Source organism: Ostrea edulis, chromosome 4 (genome assembly GCF_947568905.1).
Source record: "Ostrea edulis chromosome 4, xbOstEdul1.1, whole genome shotgun sequence".
NCBI classification, from domain to species: domain Eukaryota; kingdom Metazoa; phylum Mollusca; class Bivalvia; order Ostreida; family Ostreidae; genus Ostrea; species Ostrea edulis.
The window spans coordinates 54327947-54343195 of record NC_079167.1 but is presented as its reverse complement, the minus strand read 5'-3'; the positions used below and the strand labels follow the sequence as shown (position 1 = coordinate 54343195).

The following is a 15249-nucleotide window of genomic DNA, read 5'->3' as shown; positions in this document are numbered from 1 at the left end:
AACTGAGCATCTCCCAGATCAAACAGGAAGCTCCCGGAACTGAGCATCTCCCAGATCAAACAAGAAGCTCCCGGAACTGAGCATCTCCCAGATCCAACAGGAAGCTCCCGGAACTGAGCATCTCCCAGATCCAACAGGAAGCTCCCGGAACTGAGCATCTCCCAGATCGAACAGGAAGCTCCCGGAACTGAGCATCTCCCAGATCGAACAGGAAGCTCCCGGAACTGAGCATCTCCCAGATCAAACAGGAAGCTCCCGAAACTGAGCATCTCCCAGATCGAACAGGAAGCTCCCGGAACTAAGCATCTCCCAGATCGAACAGGAAGTTCCCAGAACTGAGCATCTCGCAGATCAAACAGGAAGCTCCCGGAACTGAGCATAAAAAATATCCAGGATCTTACAAATCCAGAATAGTGAAGAAAAAATTATCGTGGAAATCACGCTCTGCATGTGTTATTTTGATTGAACAGAATAGACAAGCATTGATACTGTGGCAGATATAGCACATCCAGATTAATTTTTATGTCATACAATTCATAACAATTTGAACCTCAAAGACTACAGGGCAAGCATCGAAAACAACTTGTCAATGAGTTTTCAAACTTAATATGAGGAAGTCAATTATCTATTGCACCCATTCATCAAAATAACATATATCCATAATTCTCAAACATTACACAAATAACACCTAAACAAGAGTACCGCAAACGATACAACATACGCCCGTTAGACCTTCAATGCAATATCTAACGATACAACATACGCCCATTAGACCTTCAATGCAATATCTAACGATACAACATACGCCCGTTAAGACCTTCAATGCAATATCTAACGATACAACATACGCCCGTTAAGACCTTCAATGCAATATCTAACGATACAACATACGCCCGTTAGACCTTCAATGCAATATCTAACGATACAACATACGCCCGTTAGACCTTCAATGCAATATCTAACGATACAACATACGCCCATTAGACCTTCAATGCAATATCTAACGATACAACATACGCCCGTTAGACCTTCAATGCAATATCTAACGATACAACATACGCCCGTTAGACCTTCAATGCATGATGAGAAAAAATCCAGAAAACTATTTGACCTAATTTTAGCCCTAAAGTAAGTCATGGTGTACCGTTGAAGTTGGCGTGAACTGATTATGTATTTTTCTGAGAGGGAGGTTCTGACGAAATTTCAGGGCAATACCTGTATTCATAATGAAAAAAATCTGGAAAACAAAAACAAGGTTTTTCTAAGGGATGCCACAACCTTGACCTTTCAACTTGAGGGAAAAAATTAAGCATCCTCCTCTTGGCATAGGGTGTATGCGTACCAAGTTTGACGGCCCTAGCCTCAACAGTTTGCTCTGTATCCTGCCTACAAGGTTTTCCTACTGAGTGATACTACAATCTTGACCTTAAAGAACAAAAGGCATTCTCTATTTGGCATGAAAAGTATGTGTACCAAGTTTGAGGGTCCTAGCCCCAATAGTTTGGTCTGTAGACTGCTTCAACAAATGCTAGGCAAACCACAATAAGTGAATTGTTTAAATCTTCACTGTGCGATTCAAGTACCACAATGGACCACTTTCATCTATATAATCTCATTGACATCACTTTCTATGTTCTTAATATTATAGCTAATCCACTACCAGCTGTCGAATAATTATCTGTTCAGTTGTCAATCATTGATTATCAGAACACTTGAAAGCATTAGATGAAAAATTACAATTGATTGAGAGCAACAATATTTATTCAAGCAGTAAAAACTCAAAATATAAAAATTAACAATTTGATTTTCCATAGCCTTGTCACCATTACTTATTGTAAGGCACTTTGGTCCTAGAGTAGATGGACTACTGTTTCCAAACAAGACTAACATTTACTTTTCAAACTAAAACATCATTTGCTTTTTGCTTGGACAGTATATTACATTGATGACCTGTTTCTTTTTCACGAATCGGTTGTTCAGCAGCATACATTCATGTTGCAGCAGTGGCCCTCGGTGAATGATTTTCTTCAAAACAAAATCTCCAACAGCATAACTTTAAAAATGATTAACTATTGCTAACAGAATTTGATGTCATCATAATAAAACACATTTGAAAAGAATAAAAAGTGTTGAAAAAAAGTTTTGAGTGTCCTTTGATAACCTTTAATTACCACCTCACCTCTTTCTTGCCTTCAATGTGCATTCTAAAATAAATCCAGTCTGAATCACAAAAGCTAAAGCACAAGGCCTAGAGAGGGGGGAGGCTAATTAATCCATTATGTTACCAGAGGTCAATGTGATGCCATAGTAAGACTACATGGTTACAATAACCCCCAGTTACAAAATGTACTCAACTCCTTTAAGCCAAAGTACATGTAATGGTCAAAGCATTCTAAAGGCAGGTTAAAAGCACTGCAGTCACTCAACAAAGAATACTAAAATTTCTCAGCATATATCGGAACAGTCCAGATAACCGATGTAACTGTCGGATATCATTCCGGAACAGTCCAGATAACCAATGTATCTGTCGGATACCATTCCTTTTGTTAAGTTACCAATATTGTGTTCAGTTTGCTCCTGACTTATTTCACTGGTCTTTCTTTGCTTTATATTTGCCCCAGAGTAGAGAAAACTGTTCCTTATATAGATGTACCAGCCTTGGGTCAGAGGTCACCAGCAGATTCTCCTGGTTTCCTGTTATTGCTTGTCGTGTCCAGTTAAAGGAGCCATTCAGAAGCTTCTTGTTATCTATGACCACGAACTTGTGATGCATGAAAAACGAGGAGTCATCAGTCCTGACTGCTACTCCTAAAGAGGAGCAAAGAATATTGATATTACTGAAATGTGGCACAACATCGGTGCAAAATTCAAACAAATTTATTGTTTTACTGCAACCAAATTGAAAGCATTCAAGGAATAATTGCTTCTCTTTTTTTATGAGTGCATCTAAAATTTCACCCCACCCAAAAATTACCGGAATCAATCCAATAGATCTTTCCCAAACTAATACTACCTGTTGATAATCATGAAACTTTGGTAAAACCTTATATAATTTTGTATCATTAATATTTTACAAACAATGATCACTCACCCACGATCATACTGATCTGAAAACATAACCCTGTTGTCTAACTTCGCTTAATTAGATTATATTTTGTGATACCTTATCTTTGTAATCCTGCCTTATCAGACCAGGTTGGGGCTTTCATTTAAAAGTTAAAGCTGCAGTGGTGTAAATTTTTTTTTTTTTTTTAGATAATTTTGAAGTAGCCAAAGCTGCTGAAGGCAGAGTCTGAAGAATAAAGGGTCATGCTGCAGATGGCACTAGACTATGAGAAGCAAATACTGAAGCTGGAAGAATGCCATCTACGAAGTACTAAAGTTGAACCAGCAATTTCTAATCTCTGCCTGCCAGTTCTTTGAAAGCTCTGTTCAACATTCATTAGCAAATCCTAACTTAATAAGAAATCAAATCGTAAACATGCATACATTTTCACAAGCAACCTCACTCATTTATACGAAAATAAAGTTTTTGTTAATGACAAGAGGCCTATGGGCCTTAATTGGTCACCTGAACACCAGGCAACAACTATTTAATGGACAGCTCAATCAAGTTTTAAAATAATTGGTCCTAATACCTTTTCAGATTCATTTTTTTTCCACGTCCAAGAATAAAAGAGTATTTTTTTTAAAAAAAAAAACCATGCACTGTACTTTAACAAAATCATTGTCACTCCCTGAAGCCTCCAGGGACCATGAATTCAACAGTTTTTGTAGTAGCTAGTTTTCACACTTTTCATAGCCATACAAAATAAATTGTTGTATTTTGTTGTAATGCACTGAAGCGAAGATGACTATATATATTTTAATAGATGAAATGTATCATTAATCTTTTACGTATTTAGCTCTGTACCCCTGCAGTAAGTATTTATTCACAATACACAGAACTGTGTATTGAAAATAGATATCTAAACATGGTAATGAAGTGTGTGTAAATATTACTAGCAAAATTGTGAAATTCATAACCATTGTCACGATGTTATTTTTCTATAATCAAAATAACGTAATCTACATATCTGTGTAACTATTAGATCTCCAAAATATCACCCTCTATTTCTCAAACAGGAAGGGAGAAAATGTAACAGGAAGGGAGAAATGCAAACGACCAGACTGGGATTTCAACCCGGGCCCCCTGAATCTCCAGTCTGGTACGCGTGCTCCATTGAGCTGTCTGCCTACCGGTTACACCGGCATCGAACCCGACCGACCACCACATTTCCATGTTTGTACAACAAGTAAGAAATAAAATGAAGATAGCAACATATCATTAACCCTTTAACTGAAATAGACGTGCCTCGGCTGCGGAGTTTCCAGATCTGCGAGCCCGGGATGTCTACCTGCTCACTGTCCGTGATGACTCTCACACGAACTCCCCTCTCTGCAGCTTGAATCAGCAAGTCAGCCAGGTCAGTACATGTCAAAACAAACACACAAACGTCTACACTATGTACTGCTTTGTTCAAATACTGGAAAAGTTTGCTTAGCGAGTTTTCTTCGTGACTGTAGGAGCAATTTTCACTTTCACATTCGCTGGTAAAATGTTTGATGCAAGCAACTTTTTTATCAGGAAAGAACAAAACTTCTGTGCTCTTTTCTTTTTCTTTGGTAATACTTCTGTTATAGCGATACTTATAAAACTGAAAAACTATTTCGGATAAAACACAAACGCCTGTAAAGATTCCAAATCTCCGCCACATTGCGTCGTACTTGAACTACAGATACTGGTAAACTGAGTATAAGGCAGATAATTTGAATTTTTTTATTATTACATAACTGTATTTAGTAAATTGTTACTGAGATTGAGAAAACATTGTAGCTTGATATCAAAAATATAAAATGATGAGTCTACTAAGTAAAAAACATGAAATAGATGGTTGGCCGCAACCAGTATTTCGGCAATCTTAATTTACCCAAATCTTTGAAAGTGAAAGTAAAAGTTGCACGTCATGAGCTCTACAACAATACACTGTACTATGTAGTTAACGAAATTGACGACAAATTTGTCTTGTAGGTTAACTTCATTGGTGAGATTTGATAAAGTTAATAAGTTCTATAACTATGATTCTTTGAAATCAATATCAGTCCACCGGTGAATATTGTTTGCTACTGCAGCTGCATGCTGAATTTTACATGACAAAATGGATTCGGGTGACGTGACGCTTAATTTTGGGGAAGAAGATGAAATTGATAGACAAAGAAAACTGAAGTAAGTGTTTGAATGATTCTGGTTTAATATTTATTCATTAATTTAAAAAAAAAAATTTTGGGGGGTATTTATTTTAATGTTTCTTTAGGTATGACCAGATAACATGTATGGAGTATTTTGTATTGGGATATGATGAGTCTATTGTAAATATTTATATTCATATCTTTTGGACAATAATTAGTCTTTATATTCCTGGTATAACGACTGAATATATGACACACCAATGCTCTGATTTACTTGCAGACACCCTGTGGCAGTGTTTTGTCATGTGGCATTCCGAGCTCTGGCTGTCCTACTCTTTATTTTATGTGGATGGTTCAGTACAAGTTTCATCACAAACTTCATACTCATAGTCATTCTTCTGTCTATGGACTTCTGGACAGTTAAAAATATTTCAGGTATTGATTTAGTCAGAAGAATTATGTTGATGAAGAAGATCAGAAGATTTTCATATTGATCATCAAATCATAATACTGATCATCAAATCATAATATAATGAAGGTTCATTACTCGCTTTGTATTTTTAAATTTTCATTTTCACTGAGAATGAGGTTAGCTAAGCTATACGGAGCATCTTCTTTTCTTTCTTTGATTATATTGCAAAGTATGTGGAAATTGCACATTATACACTGTAGATTTATGTAGTTGTTGACCTGTCGTCATCAGGAATTTCAAGTGCTGTAATTTTAGGTGTGATAATATACATTTATTGCATGATAGTAAAGGAGATGTGAAAATCTATTCGCCCAAGAAAAATCATATTCCCCGATGGCAATGCATTTGATGTGCTACAGAATATGATTTTTCTTGGATGAATAGATCTTCACAGTGATTCGTTTTGAAAATGGTTATCATGAGTCCAGCGGACTCCCCTTGATTTATACAATAATGAGTCCCATGCTAAAATCAATGAGTCCAAATTTCATTCTTTCAAACAAACAGTCTGACGATTACAGGTATAAACAAATCAAGTGAAGGAAGAAGCTTACTGTAATTTACGCAGGATGCACGTCAAAATGAATCACTGAATTCTTCATATCTCCCGAACATTCATGCAATAAATTGTTTATTATACTGAAACAAAGCAAGACTAAAGAAATGCATTTGAAATTGGAGTCTGCTCATTTATACAAATGTATATAACTGAGATCGCCCTTATTAGGGTAACACTGAGCTGTCAACATATTAGAAGGTACAAACAACAAAATAAAGTTATATGATAACCATTTTTTGTATTTCCCTTCTCCTTAAATGCTGATTACTTACATAAATTGGGTGATTTAATATCTGTATCAGAAACCCATGTATAAACAAATAGTCCTTTTGTGCCTTACAAACTCAGACTTACTGTGACTTCACAATAAACTATGTTTACCTTGATGTAAAATATATGGAAAATGAATGAGGCTGTCGAAGGGGTGAAATATTATGGGGAAATATGATGTTTGAGGGAGATATTTAGTTTTATCCCTCTTTGCTTGTGACTTTCTAGACTGCAATCAAATAAAATGCTGTATAGAATTCTCATATTGAGGTATAATAACATACTTAATTTCACATATCTATCAAGGTGGACATGTGATGTTGAAGTAACACTAAGCTTATATAAATCATATAAAATATATGTATTGGATACATTTAACATATGTGGCAGGGAACAAAATATTTGTTGAAATAAACACTGCACAGTCTAAATAACAATAGCATTACATGCACCATACAGTCTAAATAACAATAGCATTACATGTACCATACAGTCTAAATAACAATAGCATTACATGTACTATACAGTCTAAATAACAATAGCATTACATGTACCATACAGTCTAAATAACAATAGCATTACATGTACTATACAGTCTAAATAACAATAGCATTACATGTACTATACAGTCTAAATAACAATAGCATTACATGTACCATACAGTCTAAATAACAATAGCATTACATGTACCATACAGTCTAAATAACAATAGCATTACATGTACTATACAGTCTAAATAACAATAGCATTACATGTACCATACAATCTAAATAACAATAGCATTACATGTACCATACAGTCTAAATAACAATAGCATTACATGTACCATACAATCTAAATAACAATAGCATTACATGTACTATACAGTCTAAATAACAATAGCATTACATGTACCATACAGTCTAATAACAATAGCATTACATGTACTATACAGTCTAATAACAATAGCATTACATGTACTATACAGTCTAAATAACAATAGCATTACATGTACCATACAGTCTAAATAACAATAGCATTACATGTACCATACAATCTAAATAACAATAGCATTACATGTACCATACAGTCTAAATAACAATAGCATTACATGTACCATACAGTCTAAATAACAATAGCATTACATGTACCATACAGTTTAAATAACAATAGCATTACCTGTACTATACAGTCTAAATAACAATAGCATTACATGTACCATACAGTCTAAATAACAATAGCATTACATGCATTATACGGTCTAAATAACAATAGCATTACATGTACTATACAGTCTAAATAACAATAGCATTACATGTACCATACAGTCTAATAACAATAGCATTACATGTACTATACAGTCTAAATAACAATAGCATTACATGTACCATACAGTCTAAATAACAATAGCATTACATGTACCATACAATCTAAATAACAATAGCATTACATGTACCATACAGTCTAAATAACAATAGCATTACATGTACTATACAGTCTAAATAACAATAGCATTACATGTACCATACAGTTTAAATAACAATAGCATTACCTGTACTATACAGTCTAAATAACAATAGCATTACATGTACCATACAGTCTAAATAACAATAGCATTACATGCATTATACAGTCTAAATAACAATAGCATTACATGTACCATACAGTCTAAATAACAATAGCATTACATGTACCATACAGTCTAAATAACAATAGCATTACATGTACCATACAGTCTAAATAACAATAGCATTACATGTACTATACAGTCTAAATAACAATAGCATTACATGTACCATACAGTCTAAATAACAATAGCATTACATGTACTATACAGTCTAAATAACAATAGCATTACATGTACCATACAGTCTAAATAACAATAGCATTACATATACTATACAGTCTAAATAACAATAGCATTACATGCATTATACAGTCTAAATAACAATAGCACACAGATACAGATGTTTATGAAAACCGGGACATTGACTACCATACAGAAATTGTGAATTTATCAATACATTATAATGCCATAGATTTTCTCCAGAAAGTCATTCCTAATAGTACACATTCAGCAAGTTGCTCCAACTAACTGATTGCCGATTTTTGAAAATGGTTATCATTCTTCCGACTGAATGATCAGTAAACCAGTTAACATTACAGTTTAACTCAGTAATCCAGTTAACATTACAGTTTGATCTTGGTAAACCAGCTAACATTACAGTTTGATCTCATTAAACCAGTTAACATTACAGTTTGATCTCGTTAAACCAGTTAACATTACAGTTTGATCTCGGTAAACCAGCTAACATTACAGTTTGATCTCGTTAAACCAGTTAACATTACAGTTTGATCTCAGTAAACAACTAACATTACAGTTTGATCTCACTAAACAGTTAACATTGCAGTTTGATCTCAGTAAACAGTTAACATTACAGTTTATTCTCAGTAAACAGCTAACATTACAGTTTGATCTCAGTAAATCAGCTAACATTACAGTTTAATCTCAGTAAACAGCTAGCATTACAGTTTGATCTCAGTAAACCAGTTAACATTACAGTTTATTCTAAGTAAACAGTTAACATTACAGTTTATTCTCAGTAAACAGCTAACATCACAGTTTGATCTCACTAAACAGTTAACATTACAGTTTAATCTCACTAAACAGTTAACATTACAGTTTGATCTCACTAAACAGTTAACATTACAGTTTGATCTCGGTAAACCAGCTAACATTACAGTTTGATATCGTTAAACCAGTTAACATTACAGTTTGATCTCAGTAAACAGCTAACATTACAGTTTGATCTCACTAAACAGTTAACATTGCAGTTTGATCTCAGTAAACAGTTAACATTACAGTTTATTCTCAGTAAACAGCTAACATTACAGTTTGATCTCAGTAAACAGTTAACATTACAGTTTAAGTCAGTAAACCAGTTAACATTACAGTTTGATCTCAGTAAATCAGCTAACATTACAGTTTAATCTCAGTAAACCAGTTAACATTACAGTTTGATCTCAGTAAACCAGCTAACATCACAGTTTAATCTCAGTAAGCAGCTAGCATTACAGTTTGATCTCAGTAAACCAGTTAACATTACGGTTTAACTCAGTAAACAAGCTAACATTACAGTTTAATCTCAGTAAACCAGATCTTTTTACAAAATGTAAAGCTAGTAATGAGGACTGATGCAAACAAGCAATTAGTGTGAACAAAGACATTAACTGCAAACCAGTGCATAGTACAAATTTTAAGCTGGTAAAAAATGAATTTGATTTCATCTTTTTACATTTGACTAGTAATGCTTATTCATTGTTTGATAAATGGCAGAGTATTTGATAACCCAAGTGCATGGGAATCAAACATAAGGTACTTTATCATAGTATAAATATGTTGGAGGATGATATATGTCGATTATATATTATTATCTTATTATGGACCTCGGAAATCTGATACATCTAGGTATTGAGTTTTTGTTCCACTGGCTTCAAGATGACAGAGTTCAATTTTACATATGATGTACCCTGCTGTGTGTATTGCTGGTACAATGATCACTAAAGTATACAAGTCTTGGTGTGCCAGTATCTTTAGTAGGAAGAAATCTTGTTTTATCTGTGTTATTATACCCCCCGCAAATGAAGTTCAGGGGGGTATTTAGGAATCAGTCTCTCTGTCGTCTGTCTGTCTGTGCAGATTTGTGTCCGGGCCATATCTTCTTTGTTCTTTGACATAGGCATACCATATTTGGCACACAGGTGGATCACCATGAGACGATGTGTCGGGTACCTTCATGACATCAATATGACCTTGACCTCATGGTCAAAATTAAAGGTTTTTTACAATGGATTCGTGTCCCGGCCATAACTTCTTTGTTCTTTGACATAGGCATACCATATTTGACACATGAGTGTATCACCATGAGACGATGTGTCGGGTATCTTCATGACCTCTATATGACCTTGAACTTTGACCTCAAGGTCAAAATTGATTATAGGGTTTTAACATAGTCATACCATAAGACATGGGTGTATCACCATGAGACTATGTGTCATGTACATTCATGACCTCTTTATGACCTTGACCTTTGATCTCAAGGTCAAAATTATAGGTTTATACCATGGATTTGTGTTCGAACTATATCTTCCATTTTCTTCTACAAAGGCATGCCATATTTTTACACTCAGGAAAGAGATAATTTATACCTATTAACAACACCCTTTGGGAGATTGGGGTAAGCGGGGGGTATTCTTAGTGAGCTTTGCTCTCAGTACCTTTTGTTATAATTGTTTTACTGAATTATAATTTTAGGTAGATTATTAGTCGGACTTCGTTGGTGGAATTATGTGGATGATGACGGTGTCAGTCACTGGGTTTATGAGTCCAGACCAAAGGTGAGCTATACATATTAAGACGAGGCATGATGGAATGAAATACATATCTAGATGAGGCATAATGGAATGAAATACATATTTAAATGAGCTATAATGGAATTTAATACATTGTGGTAGGTTATAATAGAAACAGGGTGAGCTGTAATGGAAATACGCATTATTGTGAGCTATTATAAAAACAGAAAGTAAGTTGTAATGAACACAGAAGGTAAGTAATAATGGAAACAGAGGATAAGTTGTAATGGTTGATTGATTGTATCTTGCTTAACGTCTCTCGAGAGAATTTTTCACTCATATGGAGATGTCACCAAGACCAGTGAAGGGCTTCATATTTAGGTCTTTGTTCGGCGCTTATAGCCGTTGAGTGGTGAGGGTTCTTTAGCATGCCATCTTCTGTGACAATGGACATTCGTTTTTAAAATCATCTCCGAGGACCTGTGACATTCACACCTGATGCAGAGCATTTGGCGATGGAACGGTCACTACCTGTTTTAATGACTTGGGTCTGTTGCGGCCGGGATTCGAATCATGGCCTTCCGTATGCTGAGCGAATGCTCTAATCTCTAGACCACCGCGGCGGTGGTAAGTTGTAATGGAAAGAAGGTTACCTATAATCATGATAATGGAAACAGAAGGTAAGTTGTAATGGAAACATAAGGGAAGCTTTAATGGAAAGAGAAGGTGAGTTATATTGGAAACAGATGGTAAGTTGTAATGGAAACAGAGGGTAAGTTGTATGGAAACAGATGGTAAGTTATAATGGAAACAGAAGGTAAGTTGTAATGGAAACATAAGGGAAGCTTTAATGGAAAGAGAAGGTGAGTTATATTGGAAACAGATGGTAAGTTGTAATGGAAACAGATAGTAAGTTGTATGGAAACAGAAGGTAAGTTGTAATGGAAACAGAGGGTAAGTTGTATGGAAACAGAAGGTGAGTTATAATGGAAACAGAAGGTAAGTTGTTATGGAAACAGATGGTAAGTTGTAATGGAAACAGATGGTAAGTTGTAATGGAAACAGAAGGTGAGTTATAATGGAAACAGAAGGTAAGTTGTAATGGAAACATAAGGGAAGTTGTAATGGAAACATAAGGGAAGTTGTATGGAAACAGATGGTAAGTTGTAATGGAAACAGATGGTAAGTTGTAATGGAAACAGAGGGTAAGATATAACGAACACAGGAGGTAAACTCTCATGGAAAAGTAAGTAAATTTTATTTAAAGTCAGCACTATATACATTTTTTTTTTTAAAAAACCCACTAGCTCTGTAAAACTTTTTAACAGACTAAAAGCTATAAGTTGTAATGGAAACAGAAGATAATTATAATAGAAACGTATTGTCTTCTTGCTTTGCATGATTTTGAATGAATTGAAAGTTTGTCACCCAATCCAGTACATGTCTGAATGTTTTGCAGTCTTTCACATATAAATTCCTACATCCTGTAATAATGGGAGCATGTACAGTCACTAGAAAGGGGGATACTACTATATCTCACCCAGTGACAGTAACTATTTTAGAAGATCATACTTGACTGAGTGATTATTTATGACCTAGTGGCTATGTAGAACCCTTCCTATGGTCATTAGGTTAAGGTCAATGGGTCCTGGGAGATTATTTGGTTTGAAATTCTTGATTTAATGAAATTATTGCCCTACAGTTTGTATATCACCTCATAAGGACTTTGCTGACTGGTCAGTTGTCTAGTCACTATCAAAAGTACAGCATATTACTTGTTGTGTCAGTATGCATGTTCTTGTATTTATTTTTTTTAGCTCACCTGAACTGAAAATTTTATTGGAGTTTGTCTGTCTGTAAACTCTCCACATTTTCTACATCTTCCCAAAATCACAAGGCTAATAATAATTTCAAACTTCCCATAAAGCCTCTCTGGATAAAGGGGCATTTAAATCTGGTCAAATGAAAGGACACTTCCCTTTTTAAAGGGTTCTGGATATGATTGAAAAATAATAAAAATAAAAAATCCAAAACTTCCTTGTACAATGCTCCAAATTGTTAGGCATTGGGCCAAGAAGGGGTCACAAGCCCACAATATGGGTTCAGAGGAACTTATAGGAATATAGGAAAATTCACACAAGCTCACAATATGGGTTCAGAGGAACTTATAGGAATATAGGAAAATTCACACAAGCTCACAATATGGGTTCAGAGGAACTTATAGGAATATAGGAAAATTCATAAGCTCACAATATGGGTTCAGAGGAATTTGTAGGAATATATGAAAATTTCTTTATGAATCTTCTAAAACAACAAAGCACATGTATGCTCCTGTCATATCAGTCTTGTAATTCAGATTCAAGTTTGTTCACAACATGAGCCCTGTGGCCACGGCAAGATTAGAGGTTTTCAATTTATATATATATATATATATATACATGTAATAGGAAATTATTTGAAAATCAATATTTTGAACAAATATGCAAGCATCCATATGTTGTACAGATTTAGGTTTATTCTTCACCCTTCACCCCCCCCCCCCCTCCACACACACACACACACACACACCTCCCTGCATTAAAGGAGTTCAAGCTTTACGCAGGAATATCCACAAAAATCTTTACAAATCATTTCAAGAACCACAAGGCAAGGATACAATTTGTCTAATAAATATGGAAGCATCCTTGTGTATAGTAATAGTCAGTTCAAGTTTATGAATAGTACCATGACCCCGAGAGGTCAAAACAGGTTCAGAAAAAGGGCTTCAAGGTTACAAAGAATTATATAGAAAAATTCTTTAATGATCTCAGAAATTGATATGCTGTACCTGTTGTAATGTAGGTTGACAGCGTAACCTCTTCCATGTAACTGCTCAAGTGTGCAATGGGACTCATGAATCTCTTCTTTTTTTCAGAGTCAAAATAAAGTCAAGGTATCTGCAACTGAAGCTAGAATATTTTGGCTGTCCCTCATAATTTGTCAGCTCATCTGGATTATTTTCATTGTTGGAACCATATTTGGATTCGATTTAAAGTGGTTTGTAAGTATGAAGCATCAAGCACAATTTTGATGAAACCAAATGGTAGTGGAAGAATATTTCAGTTGTATAAAGATACTTTAACATCAAAGAGGAGTATGTTAAATGTTTTTGAATGTGATAGTAAATAGTTTGACTTTAAACACATCATACACACCATGCATGGAATATCACTCAACAAAATAGCATTAGGAAACAGGACAATACTTTGTACATTACCAAATCAACGGTTACTGAAACGTCCAGTTAACTCACAGTAACAAAAACGAGTCACAGTGGTTATGAAGAATATAGAGGTATACATGTGTGTTCAATTGTTTTGATGAGGTCACAAAAATAAGCAATTTTTTCAAGTTCTCAAAATACTGATACAAAATTTTAGCCAAAATTATTATATGTAATTAATTTGACAGACATACACTATATTTAGAATTTGATAGATACTATGTGCAACCATTACCAGTGAGGAATTTGCGATGATAGAAAATATACCATGAATTTAGGATTGGTTAATACGTGGTAGATTACAAAGTGAGAGAATTGATGAATAGAATAAAATCTGATTCATTTAAAGCAATACTGGAATATATGTTGATAACAAGTGGCATGTTCTGTACCCCAGGGGTTTACGATATTGTCACATTTCCCAAGCTGAAAAATCCCAATTCAAATGTAAACATAGTTTACGTAAGGTACATCCAACAGCCAACCAAGTTAGCAGAGCCCTCTCCACTCTCTAATTTAACTCCACAGATTTTCATAATTAAAGTTTGATAATAACTTTGAATTTTCAACATACAATCTGATTAAAACCAGATCTTTGATCCGCTCCAATATTCTGATGTTGCTGATACAAAGATCTGAAGACATCCTGTATAAGGTCATGTCAGCTTGCACTTTGGCGACCCATCCAATCAAATGCTTCTGCAAGAACCAATCGAACCTATTCTTACATGTTGAATTCAGCATTTACGGTTCCTTCAGAAGTCATTATCCAGAACACTTATTCTTAAAACCAAAACACACTGTACAATCACCAGATTTAGAAATTTAAAGAAACACACAGGTGTTTTATAAGCTCCAAATTTTAGCATTAATACCTGGAAAAATTTAGTCATTATTTATTGTTAATGATTAGTTAAGAAAGTGCCATAAATGAAATGTTTTAGGTATAATGAAGAAGAGAAAACATTGGCCCAGTGTTTTTAAATTTAATAAAAAGATATACACGAAATATTCAGGAAAAAAATGGAGTTTGTTCTTATGGTATTGTATCCTAGATTTTTATGCATGCATCTCCTCTTGCAGTTTTAATATTAAAGGGACTGATTGACGATTTTTCCCAAAATC

The 15249-nt window shown here is 34.6% G+C and overlaps 2 protein-coding genes across 3 annotated transcripts in view; one reads left to right on the top strand and one right to left on the bottom strand.

Annotated features, from left to right (window-relative positions):
* Positions 1 to 1743: 1743 nt before the first annotated feature.
* On the bottom strand, positions 1744 to 4791 carry LOC125669295 (uncharacterized). Its single transcript, XM_048903764.2, has 2 exons — positions 4355 to 4791; positions 1744 to 2808 (listed from the first exon to the last, which is right to left on the bottom strand). Exons 1-2 carry the CDS (start codon positions 4755 to 4757, stop codon positions 2588 to 2590), a joined length of 624 nt encoding a protein of 207 aa, XP_048759721.1. The 5' UTR covers positions 4758 to 4791; the 3' UTR covers positions 1744 to 2587.
* Positions 4792 to 4963: 172 nt separating this feature from the next.
* The window catches only part of LOC125669299 (uncharacterized Golgi apparatus membrane protein-like protein CG5021), a 12792-nt gene continuing 2506 nt past the window's right edge, over positions 4964 to 15249 (top strand). The window contains exons 1-4 of one of the 2 annotated variants that reach the window (XM_048903768.2): positions 4964 to 5266; positions 5510 to 5664; positions 10825 to 10907; positions 13777 to 13902. In XM_048903768.2, coding sequence (XP_048759725.2) covers positions 5199 to 5266; positions 5510 to 5664; positions 10825 to 10907; positions 13777 to 13902 — 432 coding nt within the window. In that variant the 5' untranslated portion in view covers positions 4964 to 5198. The remainder of the gene's footprint in view (positions 5267 to 5509; positions 5665 to 10824; positions 10908 to 13776; positions 13903 to 15249) is intronic. The other variant, XM_056162977.1, reaches the window with a different exon arrangement.